Source organism: Gracilinanus agilis, chromosome 2, assembly GCF_016433145.1.
Source record: "Gracilinanus agilis isolate LMUSP501 chromosome 2, AgileGrace, whole genome shotgun sequence".
NCBI lineage: Eukaryota > Metazoa > Chordata > Mammalia > Didelphimorphia > Didelphidae > Gracilinanus > Gracilinanus agilis.
This window is the reverse complement of record NC_058131.1, coordinates 436,155,921-436,170,076: the sequence shown is the minus strand read 5'-3', so window position 1 is coordinate 436,170,076 and position 14,156 is coordinate 436,155,921. Positions and strand designations below refer to the sequence as shown.

At 45.6% G+C, this 14,156-nt stretch overlaps 1 protein-coding gene and 1 pseudogene across 1 annotated transcript; one reads left to right on the top strand and one right to left on the bottom strand.

Moving 5' to 3' along the window:
• LOC123233939 overlaps positions 1 to 1,046 on the bottom strand; it is a 22,609-nt pseudogene extending 21,563 nt beyond the window's left edge.
• Positions 957 to 14,156, top strand: LOC123237657 (cysteine-rich protein 2). Its single transcript, XM_044664719.1, has 8 exons — positions 957 to 1,087; positions 10,005 to 10,099; positions 10,528 to 10,585; positions 11,493 to 11,630; positions 11,720 to 11,788; positions 12,148 to 12,242; positions 12,989 to 13,046; positions 13,418 to 14,156. Exons 1-8 carry the CDS (start codon positions 1,045 to 1,047, stop codon positions 13,483 to 13,485), a joined length of 624 nt encoding a protein of 207 aa, XP_044520654.1. The 5' UTR covers positions 957 to 1,044; the 3' UTR covers positions 13,486 to 14,156.

Genomic DNA, 14,156 nt, shown 5'->3' with positions numbered 1-14,156 from the left:
TCCTCCCCTCGCTTTCTCTGCCTGGCTCTCTTACCCACCCTTGGTCAGTGCTTAGATTCTGTGTAGTAACTGCGATCCTGTAAGCAAGTTTGTTCATCAACAGCTTGAAATGGTCCTAGGCGCTCCCCGCCCATGCTCGCCCGCTAACCTTTACAAGCTCTTCTCATTCGCGTCGCACAACATTTTAAGTCCGGACTATGCAGGAGGGTGGGGCGGGTTGAGCCCCAGAGATGGAAATGGGAAGGTGGAGAGAGAGACAGAGAGACAGAGAGAGACAGAGAGAGACAGAAAGAGAGAGAGACAGACAGACAGACAGACAGACAGACTGACGCCGCCCAAACGGGTCTAGGGCGGCTCGACTTCCACAGCTCGGTCTCCATGGAAACCCTGAGCAACAAAAGAAAACGGAGCCAGGGTGTGGGGGCCTGGGGCGGCTTCCGAGTCGAGCCAAGAGAAGAGGGACTAAGACCGATTCCTTCCCAGGTCCGCATGTGTACAATTGAGTTTCTGTGTACTTGTCTCTGTTCACCTGTTCTACGCCGAGATTCGGTGGGCTCAGACCCCAACAGTCCTACCATTTACCCTTGGGGCGAGGAGGGAGGGAGTAGCAGATTGTTTCCAGTAGCCCATGCTAGCTTATTCTCCCCAAACCCCGCCCGCCCTCCCATTCGCAGGGATGGGAATCCGGCTGCACCCCCGCCTTTTCCTTCCTTTGGCGGAGGCTTCTGGGTTTCTATCAGCCTCAGGTTGGGTGGGGCTGTGCCCCTCCCTAGTCTTCCATATCGCGTCATTCTGGATTCGAGTGGTCTAGGGCTGGGTTGGAGGGGGCGGTTTGGGAGTAGAACCCAAACCCGTCTCTGCGTCACCCCACCCCCACCATTTAACTCGGCGCCCCCAACTGTGGATCAGGATGGGGGAGCTGAGAAAAAGACCCGCCTCCAGTCGTCTTGGGAAGGGGCGGGCCGGCGCGCGGGGCGGGACCAGGCTGGGGTGGGAACGTGGGGAGCTCGGGCAGCCGGCAAACAGACCGACTCAACCCGGACCATGGCCTCCAAGTGCCCCAAGTGTGACAAGACCGTGTACTTCGGTAAGTTCATCCCGCCCCCTTCCCCTAGGGCAGCCGCCGAAAGGCCCTGGGAACCCACGCGCTCGCGTCCCTCCTCCACGGTTCCCAAGCCCCGCAGGCAGGGACACAGCCCCTGTAGAGCCCTGAAGACGGGGGATAGGGGCAGTGTATCCCATTCCCGGCCGGGGTCCCCAAGTCCCCACTCTTGATAGGTGTAAGCGTCACCCTTGCTTCTTTACGGAGGGTCTAGAAGGGTCGTTGCTTACCCCTCCCCATCACACACTTGTCCAGCCCAGGTGTGGTTTCCCAGGATAAATTTCTCGTGAGGGGGCCTCCACCTCCGCGGCAGCACATTTAAAGGGAACTCTTCCCTTCTAGGCCTCCGACCCCCCTAACCCCTATCGCTAGCAGAGTATGAGATCTCTGTAGATGTGTCTCAGGAAATCGGGGTCAGGGTCAACTGGGTGCTTGTGAGGGCCGGCATTCCTGGGTCTAGATCCGCACATCCGCACCCCCGCAGCAGCTGGAAACTCCAAGGAGTGGTGGTCACCCGGCTCTCCGGTCCAGATCTATACAGCCTCCGACTGGATGGTTTTCTTTTCCGCTGAATCTTGATCAGCTTCTTTAGTTCCAGAGCTTGAGGGTGGGGATCTGTTTTTGAGAACCTGGGGGGAGGCCTTTAATCTCGGACCTAGCCCCACCCATCGATTTCGCTAGATTCCTGTGGCTCCAAACAGCTCCTCGATTATCCAGCCGTCCTCCCTTCGGGTTTTCCTCTCAGTCCAGGTCCTGCCTGATCAGGTCTCTGACCTTGTTTTTCACCTTAGCACAACGGCCACAGTCCAGCACTTTCTTTTTCCCTTCCACTTCCCCAGAATTTCACTCAGTTGAGAGTGGAGAAAGAAAATACTCATGGATAGAGAACGTGGTTCAGTCACCCTGTCCCACAGGTATCAGTGGAACAAACCTGAAACTATACATGGGAATCTTTTTTGGAAGCCATTTCCCTCTTTTCCTATATCTGTACTGTACACACAATTGCTCATATACTCATATATAGCACTAGTATTCACTCCCACAAATGTAATCAAATTCCTACTAGACAAAGGGAGTATAACATTCCTCCTTAGTGGATACAGACACATACTCTTAGCAATGGCAAGACCATGCTCCAGAAGAGGCATATCTGATTAATATGAACGTTTCATCTTTCCCTCCCCCATCCCCAGTAAGGCTTGGAGAGGGTACTTGACTGGGCTCTCTCCTCCCTCCTCCAACCAGTTGGGTCAGGTTTTCAGCCTTCTCTGTTTAAAGGCACACCACCTGGGTGGCAGGGTTGCTTGAGCAGGAGAGGGGGTGGGAGAAGAGGCCTTCAGAAGACTCCCTGAAACATTGTTTGTTCTGGGATAAAGGACTTGTATGCTGTAGGATCTGGCTCTGAAGCAAGAGGACCTTGAGGAGGAGTTGGTAGTCATCAAGACTATGGGTCATGCCAAGAATGGAGGGATGAAGAGGGCAAACCCATCCCTTTGGTGAGAGATGATCTTATATATGAGCATGGGAGTGGGGAGAAGCCAGAGTGAAGAGGGCTGTACCTGAGGAGAGAGGGCAGCAACTGCCAAAAGCTCAGGTTGCATCCTCTGGATTCCTGACAAAATAAAGACCTGACCGTGTATGTCTGATGAGAGAGAAAGAGAATGGCTCCAGGTGGTAGTGGTGTGTGTAATATAGGAGTGTGCATTTGTGGGGAAGGGTTAATGGGCTAATGGTGATAGTGACAACCACACTCTGATGGTAGAAGGGGGGGGGCAGGATTAGTGTAGATTTATATATGCTATACAGTGTCTGGTTCCATCCTTTCTGGGTCTCATCCAAATACTACCTGGCTCATCTTAGTGCCACTGAGTGGCTGAAAGACTTGACCTCAGCCTAGACCAGTGGTTCCCAAACTTTTTGGGCCTACTGCCCCCTTTCCAGAAAAAATATTACTTATCCCACTGGAAATTAATTTAAAAAAAATTTTAGTAGCAATTAATAGGAAAGATAAATGCACCTGTAGCCATCACTGCTTCCTTGGATCACTGCAGCACCCACCAGGGGGCGGTAGCGCCCACTTTGGGAATCACTGGCCTAGGCCTTAGGAACCTAGCCAGAAACAAAAGAGGTGAAGGAAAGCTTATTCATGTTCTTAGTTCACTGGCCTTTGCCTGAATCTGAGAAATTGATCATATACTCAGACTCACATTAAAAGACTTCCTCAGTTTAGAGGCAGGATCTCTCAACATGCAGACACAGCCTAGACAAGTATAGTCTTCATTCCCAAACTGTTCTATCCAGAGATTGAAAAGAGTCTTTGCTTCTATCAGACTAGTAGGACCAAGACACTTTTCTTTTGCAGGTTTGGCTTCCCTGGAGTTTCTTTCCCCTGCTTAGTCTGGGTCCCTACTCAAGAGGATTTACAATCTTCATCCCTCACAGCCACCTCCATTTCCAGATGGTTAGGTAGTTTTTCAAAATCAGACATGATTCACCTAAGCCTTCATTTTGTCATCTGTACTTTGAGGGATATTTCCCTCCCTGAAGATGGCCAAATCTTCTCTGCACTCTGGAGTCCCATGCTCCTACCAACTGATCAGCTCATACCTGTTCACATATGCTCATACCCAAGGCATACTTGGGCCTATACATTAAATGAATCAGCCTTATGACCAGACAGAAATGTGGCTTATAAAGGTTCACTCACATGTTATCTGAACTATTTTTTAGAGCCAAAGAGCTACCTGTTCTGATACTAGATTCTTTTTCCGTGACTCCCTTAGGAAATTCCATTCCATATATCTGCTGTTTGTAGACCCAAATGACTAATTCCTTCACATAAAAATACCTCAGCCTAGACTGCTTACTTATTACCTCATATTCTACTTAATTGTATGCGAAGTGACATCCCTACCCACCTATGACCTCTCCCTGTCTAGCTTCTACACCAGACATTCTACGTGAACTATGGGTTCTCTTGATCACTCAACCAAACAGATTGTTTTCTCGACCCCTTTTCCCCTTCCTAGACTGAGTTTCATCCCTTTCTCTCCTACAACTAACTAAGGATTCTTTCTTACTTTGTCCTAGATTCATTTAGAATTCCCTTTGCTGGTTCCCTTTTCCATTTCTTCCTCCTGAACTTACATCTGCCTGTGCATTAGACACCTTTCCATGGCCTGGCTTTGGCCTCATGGTACCCATTCTAGATGATCACAGGGCCTTTCCCCATCAATTGCTTGGAGGTCAGTCAGATCTCTAGTTAATTGGCACAATGAAACTGAGGTTCTGATATCATTATCTCCAAAGGGTGATACCATGGGTTGGGATATCCACCCCAGATTATTTAGCTGGCATTAGCTAAAGCTGAGTTCACCTTGGACCCTTTCTCTGGACTGGGGCCCTTATCTCTCCCCATCTTCTATTCCAATCCAGACAGGCTGGCACATGGCATATTGCCCACAGACTTCACTGGACAGAAGTGAGGCCAGGCTGCTGCCTCTTGCCTAGGAGATGGAAAGAACAGGGATAAGGAGATAGTATAGTTGGGTTCCAGCCCTAGCTTTGTTATCAGCTCTGAAGGCCTGAGCTTTCTCATCTGTCAAAGGGGGATAATACCTGCATTATCAACCTCCTTGGGGCTATTGTCAACTTTAAATAATTATGGAAATGTGAACTATAATTCTAACAGCTTGAGTCTTTTCCAATACACATAAATGAGGACTGTGTTATACAGGCCACCACCCTTCCTTACCTTTTACCCATTCAGGGTCAGCAGTACTAAACAATCCTTTTCTGACACCAATTATGGAATGTTCTTCCCTTGCTTCCCATCTGAATTCCTTGTTGATCCTGCCCTCTTCCTTCTTGAACCTGATCATGTTCTTTCACTCTCCAACATTCACTCAGTTTCATTGTTTTCTTACAGAAATATCCTCCCTCTCCCCCAGCCCCTACACAAAGGAATCTTTAAGGAACTCTTTTTTTTTGGGGAGGAGAAATCAGAACAGCTGTTCCCTGGTGGGAGGAGGAAGGAAGATGAACAGTCAGCCAATCAGCATTTCTGGGAATTGACCCATTGTGTCAGAAGCCTTGGACTCTTTCTGGATGTCAGACTTCCCTCTCCCTTGCATACCAGCTCTGAGGGGTCCCCTTTGTGGACAGTCCCTGAGATTCCCCATTCCCTCCCTGTATTCAGTGAGGACCTTGGAATTTTAGGACAATGGAAGTCATAAATGTTAGGAACCTGTGAGAAGGGGGAAAGAAACTTAACCAAGAGGCTGAGCGATGGTGGCATGAATCCCTTTAAAAGAGAGAATCCAGAAATTTCTCTTATCCACCCCTTGAGTTGGCCAAATATCTTGGGATCAGGAACTGGTCCCAGACTACGTCCCTATTCCACTCATCAATCTCTCCGCCTTCCCTCCCTTCTCTGCCAGCACTCAGACAAAGCCCTGATTCACTGTTACTGGCTCTGCCTGGGGGAGGTGCCTAGCTTCAGCCCCTATCCTGGAGTTATTCATGGGTGGGGGTAGGAGGAAGAATGAGCCTGGGGGGGGGGGGGGCAGCTCCTGCCTACTGGACTGGAAGAGTACTGTTGTCCTGCTCCACCCCTGGCCTCTCTCACCACCTGAACCAGAGAATGGGAGAGGGAAAGAGCCCCTCCCTTCTTCCTTCCCTTCCTCCCAGGCTGAGGGAGCAGTGTCTATTGTCCAACAGGAAATCAGGGACTAAATATAGACTTTGCTGGGCATGGTCTATCCTTTCTCTCATTTTCAAGCCACTCTCAAAGCCACTAAGGACAGGAATGGAAATCTTCAGTCCACCCCAACTGGAAGGAAGGGAGGTTCGAATTCCTCTCCCAGACAGTTGTTCATATGGCAAAAAGTGTGAAGGGCGATTTCGGAGAAAAGGGGACATTTATCTGTATTTCTTTATCTAAAATTTGGGAAAACTCCAAGGAAAGAGCCACTGATTTCCAGTCTGTTTGCCATCACTGCCTGCTGGCCTAGGGGCATCAATGGCCTGATGGTCCAGATGTTTGCAGCTAATTTGTCTAATAGCCACATGCCTTTGTTGCCCTCCATTCTCCCAAAGCCACTAACATTCTCTGTCCCCTTTCCAGGATAGCTTTGTGTTTTCTTTAGCACTATTTTATTTTATTTCTTTACCAATTACATGTAAATTTCCACAAAAGTTTTCAGAAGTTATGTGATCCAGATTGTCTCTCTCCCTTCTTCCCTTTCTACCTCCCGGGACTGGCAAGCAATTCAATCTGGGTTATACTTGTATTATCACACAAAATATATTTCTATTTTGTTCATTTTGTGACTAATCTTGTAAAACCAAAACCTCCAAACGTATACCCAAATAAAGAAGTGAGAAATCATATGCTTTCATCTGCATTCCTACTCCACCAGTTCTTTCTCTGGATGTGGATAGCATTCTTTATCATAAGTCCCTCAGAGGGGCAGCTGGGAAGCTCAGTGGACTGAGAGACAGAGCTAGAGACGGGAGGTCCTAGGTTCAAATCCGGCCTCAGACATTTCCCAGCTGTGTGACCCTGGGCAAGTCACTTAACCCCCATTGCCCACCCTTACCTTCCACCTTGGAGCCATACACAGAAGTTAAGGGTTTAAAAAATAAATTTAAAAAGAAAAAGAAAAAAAAATAAGTCCCTCAGAATTGTCCTGTATTATTGTATTGCTGAGAGTAGCTAAGTCTGTCACATTTGATAGTTCCACAATATTGCTGTTACTCTGTACAACATTTTCCTGGTTCTGCTTATTTCACTCTGTTTCAATTCACCTAGGTCAGTTCTAGAGATATTACAACCTTTATAGTGTCTGGGGAGTTAGCACGTGGGTGGAATCAGCTGGGCTCCCTGTCCCTGGAGGGAATCCTTCAGACTTTTTTTGTCTGATTTGGAAGACTGGGTTCAGTTGGGCTCTAGAGAACACAAGATAGGCTGGGATGAGGGCCAGAGGAAGGCCCCTGGCTATAAGTACTAAAGGAACCAGAGAACTGTAAGAGATCTGTGATCACTGGTAAATTAGAGAAGGCAAGAAAAATTCTCTAGAGGAAGCAAGATCAGAGAGCAATGAATCATTGCAGTAATAAATATATTTTCCTTCTATTGTTACCTTCCTTTAAATTGTCCTTCATGTCACTACCAGAATTATTTCTTTAATGTATAAATATGGTCACATTATTCCTCTGTTTAAATTTCTCCCCTGGCTCACTGTTCCCTCCTCCTTTTGCCTAGCATCCCCTCACTTAATGCCTTTCTCAATTTATCCAGGTGATTCTACAGTCCAACCAGACTAGGCTACTCTGCTTCTTTGTTCCCTAGACATGGCTTGTAGTTCCACATAGAATCTCAGAACTGAGAAGGGACTTTATCCAGCCCAACCCATACCTGAATAAGAATACCTTGCAGCAATATACCCAACTAGTGGCCATTTAGCTTTTATTTAAAGTTCTCCAATGAGGGTACCCTCTAGGACTTTTCCTTTTCAGACTAATCATTTCCAGTTACATCAAACAATGTCTTTATTGTCTCTTGCCATTCCCTAGATCTATTTATGACTTATGACATACTTTTTATTCTGCTTTCTAAGATATACCGAGAATTGAACACTATACCAGATGACTAGGGCAGAGTGCAGCAAAACTATCCTATCTCGTCTTAGACTTTTTTGGAATACTGTGTCCTGTTATTAACTCCTGTTGAGTTTGCATCTATTATAACATCCAAATATTTTTCACATTAATTTTTTGTTCTTTAAAAAATACTTAAAATAATTTTTAAAATAGTGCTGTTATTTCCCAATATTAGCCCTACAAGAAAATCCTCTTTTTAAAATAAAAAAAGTTTAGGTGAGCAAAATAGTCTTATAAACAGTATAACTTATAGGCTGGGGAATAGCACAGTTCAGTGAAACCAGAAATGGTTGAATTACTAGAAACTCCTTCCCTTTCCCTCACAAAAAAGTGATTTAAAGGATAGCTGTCAACCTGGAGGAAGATCTCTAGTAGAGTAGCTTAGGTAGCTCTCCTTGGCACTGTGGTATTTTTTAAAAACCTTTACCTTCCTTCTTAGAATTGATACTTAATATGGGTTCCAAGGCAGAAGAGTGGTAAGGGAGAGACAATTTGGGTAAGTGACTTGCTCAAGGTCATACAGCTAGGAAGTGCCTGTGGCCAGATTTAAACTCAGGTCTTCTCATCTCTAAGCCCAGCTTTCTATCTTCTGAGCCACCTCAGTGCTGCTGGCCCTGTACTACTTAACATTTTTATTGATAAAGACATACTTATCAGACATGGTAAAAATCATCCACCTTTCTACCAAAAAGATGATGTTTTTCATCCCCAGTTCTCTGGAGTCAAAATTAATCATTGTATTGATCTGTTGGGATACAGTGTTTTTCTTTCACATGATTAGATCATTATGCATTTCTCTTGGTTCTGCTTACTTTGCTTGTATAAGTTCATAAAGTCTTCTCAAATTATTGAATTTTTCAAATTTATTTTTTCTTATAGTAAAGTAATACGTTTTATTTATATACTATAGTTTGTCCCCAAATGATGGATAGCCTCTTTTTTTTTCTATCACTTGGTGTTATTCTATAGTCCTTTTTGTTAGTCACCTTAGGGTGGTTATAAATTAAAACATGAAATTGCTGAATCATATTATGAATAGTTTATTGACTTTTCTCACAGTTTCAAATTCACTTGACTTATGACTTTGAAATGATATACAGAAACTTTTTAAATGTTATTAAGTTGATGATTTGTCATTTAGAAAGAAAAGTGGTGATCATTGAAAGATATAATAAGGATTAGGTTCCAAGGCAGAACAGTAATGTGTAGGCAATTGGAGTTAAGTGACTTGTCCAGGTCATACATCTAGGAAGTGAGGCCACATGTGAACCTAGACCTTCCTGATCTCTTGACCTGGCTCTCTATCCACTGAACCACCTAACTGTCCTGAAAAAGTATTCTTCATATTTGACAAAGCTCTCAAAATAATCTTATGAACAGTATAGAAATCTAGACTAGAGAACAGTACAGTTCGATGAAACTAGAAATGATTGAATTACTAGGAAACTATCTGTTCTCTACCTCCTTACTCCCAAATGATTAAAAGATAGTTGTCAGCCTGGAAGAAGATCTCTAGTAGAGTAAATGGCCCAGGTATTTCTCCCTCAGCCCTATGCTATTTAACATTTTGCAGATGACGCAAAGTTGACAGGAATGGCCTTCCTTTTAGATCCTTTATTCCATCATCTAACAAGATTTTAAGAGGGTAAAATGATCGGGCAAATATAGAGATCAAGGCTGTTATTTTACTCAGAACTCCTAGATGAAGAGATTCCTTTTACCAATGTATGTCAACACCTTTCCCTACAATTTACAGTCTTAGATAGTTGCTTAGGACAATGGAAGATTAAATGACTTGCCCAGAATCACATAGTATATGTCATAGATCAGATTTAAACACACATCTTCCTGGCTTACTTTGCCATATTGCCTAAAATAGCAAAGGGCCAAATTTAATGAGATGAAAATAAATGTAAAGCTTCCACTTTGGGTTTAGAAAAAAAATTCCAAAATCATGGTATGTTCAAGGTGTGGCTACTTAACACTTGTGTGAAAAAGACTTGATGATTTTAGCCATAGAGGTATTCCTTTTCAGATGGGATATGGAATGTTTGGTGAAACCAGGAGTCTATGGTTCTGTACTTCTATGGTTAGCTGTGGGAGTGGGAGCTCTCTGACCCCAAACCCATAATTAATTATTCAGGGATAAGACCTGGAAGGGGGAAAGCAAAGAAGGGAGAAGCAGCAGAGCACAGGATAAACCCTCATTTTCCTTGTCTTTACTTGCATGTCTAAACAGCAGAGAAGGTGAGCTCCTTGGGCAAGGACTGGCATAAATTTTGTCTCAAGTGTGAACGTTGCAGCAAGACACTGACACCTGGAGGGCATGCAGAGGTGAGCCCCGTCCATTTCCAAACTCATTCTCCTGGGGTCACCCATAACTCTAGCTTTCAGGGACTTCCCGATTCCCCAAAGACTTGACTCCATCCTTTTAAGTAGTGTGACCCTGTCCCCCTAATGACTTCATATATTCCTGATAACCACTGACTCTGTTTCCCTAGTGACTTCTGACAAAGATTCTGATCCCCATCATTCCCATATCTCCTCCTCTGGCTGCCCTCTATGATGGGTATAGATTTTGGAGGAGGCTGCAACACATATGTCATGGAAGTGTGAGAAACCAATTACTTGATTGGGGGAGAGTTTTGGGGAACAGGAAACTGAAGGGAAAGAAGTTGAATGAGCAAGCTGGACCCAGGTTCCCCTTGGGAGTGAAGGGGTTCTGGTCCCTCAGGGTGCACTGACAGACTCCCTTCCCCCAGCACGATGGGAAGCCGTTTTGCCACAAGCCCTGCTACGCCACGTTGTTTGGGCCTAAAGGTAGGAACCACCAACTTTCTGTGGCCTACTCTGTGACCCCCAACCCCTAACATGCACACCCATCTTACTACCCCTGAACCCTCCAATTCTGTGTGAAAGAATTATACTCCCAAACCCCATCACCTAAACTGTGATTCAGCCCCCAAACCCACAATCTAAACTATGATCCACAAACCTTAAAGCTCAAAACTATGATTTCCTGACCCCTATTGCCTATCCAGAGATTCCTCCACTCCATAACTTGAGCTATAACCTTTGACTCCACACCTAATAACCCCAAAACTGTGACCTCTTATTTGCAGTAACCACTTATGACCCAAACCTTAATCCTTGACCTTAGAACACCCCATAGTCATGGCATGAATGCTTATCTCCTTTGGCTAATTAACCTGTGACCTTTGGGCACATTTGGGAGGGGAGAAGTTTACCCCTTTTTAACCTAATGTTTGGATTAGCTTCCTGTCTTACTGATGTTCTGCTTGGAGAGAGGTGGTTTTGGGTCATCCCATTTGGACGCTCAACCACTTCATTGGTGATATTTCACTTAGGTAGAGGTTGTACAGAGGAGATGGATAGTGAGGAAAGCCATATAAGCCATCATGTCATGTCCATCAAATCAACAAGTATTTATTAAGTATCTACTCTACACCAGGACCTGCCACAATCTTTATGTTTACATATGTATGAGAGAGAGCTGTGTCTTTGTGTATATGTGACCTGTACATCCTGCCTCTTTTGTCAACTTGTTATTTGTGTGACCTTGAGTAAGGTCACTTAACTCTTCTGTCTCTCAGTTTCCTCATCTCTAAATTGAGAGAGTAGGACTAGATGGACATTAAGTCCCTTCTAGCTCTAAATCTTTGATTCTATGATTCTATGTTTATGTGTGACCTGAGCTTTTGTGCAGGTGTAAACATTGGGGGTGCAGGCTCTTACATATATGAGAAACCACAGGCAGAGGAGACTCCTGTCACCGGCCCTATTGAGCACCCAGTACGAGTGGAGGATCGGAAAGCCAGCGGCCCTCCCCGGGGGCCCAGCAAAGGTGAGTCCTTGTTGAGGAAGGACTGAGCTAGGGTTCCTAGGCATGAGACCCCAGTGGCTTAGCCCCATTTCCCTTCTATCTTGTTTTAGCTTCCAGTGTCACAACCTTCACTGGGGAGCCCAACATGTGTCCTCGATGTAACAAGAGGGTCTATTTTGGTAAGCGTTTCCCACCCAGCTGTACAATGTCCCCTCACACCTTAGCTCAGGAAAGTATTTTATCTTGAAGTTGTGTGTGTGTGTGTGTGTGTGTGTGTGTGTGTGTGTGTGTGTGTGTGTATGTGTGTATTTATCTGTTTCTCAAAGCACTTGTGAACATGTATATGAGGCTGTCTCAGAGCACTTTGTGTCTCCAATGTCCAGGTACTGGATGTGTGTGTGTGCCAAGGAACCTGTCATTGAGTACATGTATAAGAAGAGTTATCCCGAGGTCATATATGTGCAAGTGGCATGTGGCTTAGGGCCCTGGGTATTTGTGTCTGGGGAGGGACTGTCTGATCATCCCTACTCTCATCTAGCGGAGAAGGTGACATCCCTGGGGAAGGATTGGCACCGGCCTTGCCTGCGCTGTGAGCGTTGTGGAAAGACACTGACACCTGGTGGACATGCGGAGGTGAGTAGAGGCAAAGGGACTAGGGAAGAGAAAGGTCAAGGTGCAGGAGGAGGGGGATGCATGTGTTGTGAGAGGCATGGAAGGGTCTAAGGAGACCAGGAGAGGTAATCGAGGGCCTGGGGGAATTGTGCAGCCCAGGGCCACAGTGGTGGTGGTGACAGAGGCAAGGACCAATCTGAAGGGAGTTTTCCCTTGCACACACTTGTTCTTCTCTTCTTATACTCTGCCCTCTGGCGGCCTGAGCAGGAATTCAGACAGATAAAGAGTAGCGAACATAGCTTAAATCATACTTGACACACGTGCAACCGCTCTTCACAGTTTATGAAGAACTTCCCTATCCGTTGTCTCATCTGACCATCAAAAAAGGTCTGACATGGAGACATGCAAAGAGTTATTATCTCTGTTCTACAGTAGATCAAATAGTAGGTCAGTGGCAGAGTCAACTAGAACCCAGATCTCTTGACTTTCAACCTCAGATTCATTTGCCCAGGATTCCTACCTAGGACTAACATCCTCCCCTCCCCCATCTCACATGTACATACTGTGACCAGAGGCCAGGAGAAGAACATTGTGGATCCATCTGTTTGTCCTCAGATTGCCTGCCCCTCACTCTTTCAGGACAGTGGGAAATTGGGCTATTCCTGAGTATAAGAGAAATTGTTTCTAGGTGGAGGGTATATGGAAGAATCTCTAAGGAGGGGATTCCCAGGCTATAAAGTGACATTGTCCCCTTCATCCCTCCCTAGCATGATGGGCAACCATATTGCCATAAACCTTGCTATGGAATTCTCTTTGGACCTAAAGGTGAGTTGGGCATAGAGTCCTTCTCAGTTGGTTAGGAGGGGGAATTGGAGAGGTAGGGGTGAGGGGGGAGTTGCTAGTAACTTTTTTTTTTTTTTTTTTTAATTTTAAACCCTTAACTTCTGTGTATTATAGGTGGAAGAGTGGTAAGGGTAGGCAATGGGGGTCAAGTGACTTGCCCAGGGTCACACAGCTGGGAAGTGTCTGAGGCCGGATTTGAACCTAGGACCTCCCGTCTCTAGGCATGGCTCTCAATCCACTGAGCTACCCAGCTGCCCCTGTTGCTAGTAACTTTTTAAGTAGTTCTGTACTCTTTCCTGGGGGGCAGTTGGATTGTCCTCATCTTCTGACCCCAACTTCTTCTGGTTCAATAGGAGTGAACACTGGGGCAGTGGGGAGCTACATCTATGACAAAGACCCTGAAGTTAAGGACCAGCCCTAGGAGGTCCTGAGCCTTCTGCATTAATGCCTCACCTGCTATTCCCAGTTCCTCTAGGGGAGTAAGCGCTCTCTACTCTCCAATACTGCTTGCACAAGAAGCTTAGTTCTGAGGGGGTGGGAATAATTGGCTCAGCTTTAATATGAGTGTGAGGGGACATTATTTGAGCATCCCCCAGAATTGTTGAGATCTGCCCGGATATCCCCTGAATCCCTTCCTCCTTTGTCTCTTCCTCCTCCTCTTACTGTGCCTCTCTCTCCTTTTCAGTCTTTTTTCAATTCACTTCCTCCTTACCCTGACCATCTTTCCCTAGCTATCTTTCTAAGCCCCTTCTCTTTCCTCTGCTCTCTCTCACTGACTTCCTTTCCCTTCATCTCTAAGAGTCTGTGAGTCCTACTGTCTTATCTCTCCTCTCACCCCCAACCTCCAGTACCCTGTACCCCATGTTTATTTATGAAAGGATATGGGTCCTGCTTTGCTAACGACAAACCCCGTGTCCCATTATGTTATTGAGCAGCCTGGGGCAGAGTGTCTCCTCTAGGAAGGCATCTTTCTGCCCTAATTCCCCCTTAATGCACCACTGACCTTATGCCACTTAAACTGTCACATTTAACCAAACAAAGACACTAAGGCTGCTTTGATTTTTGCTGTCAATAAAGGTTTTGAGAATCAAA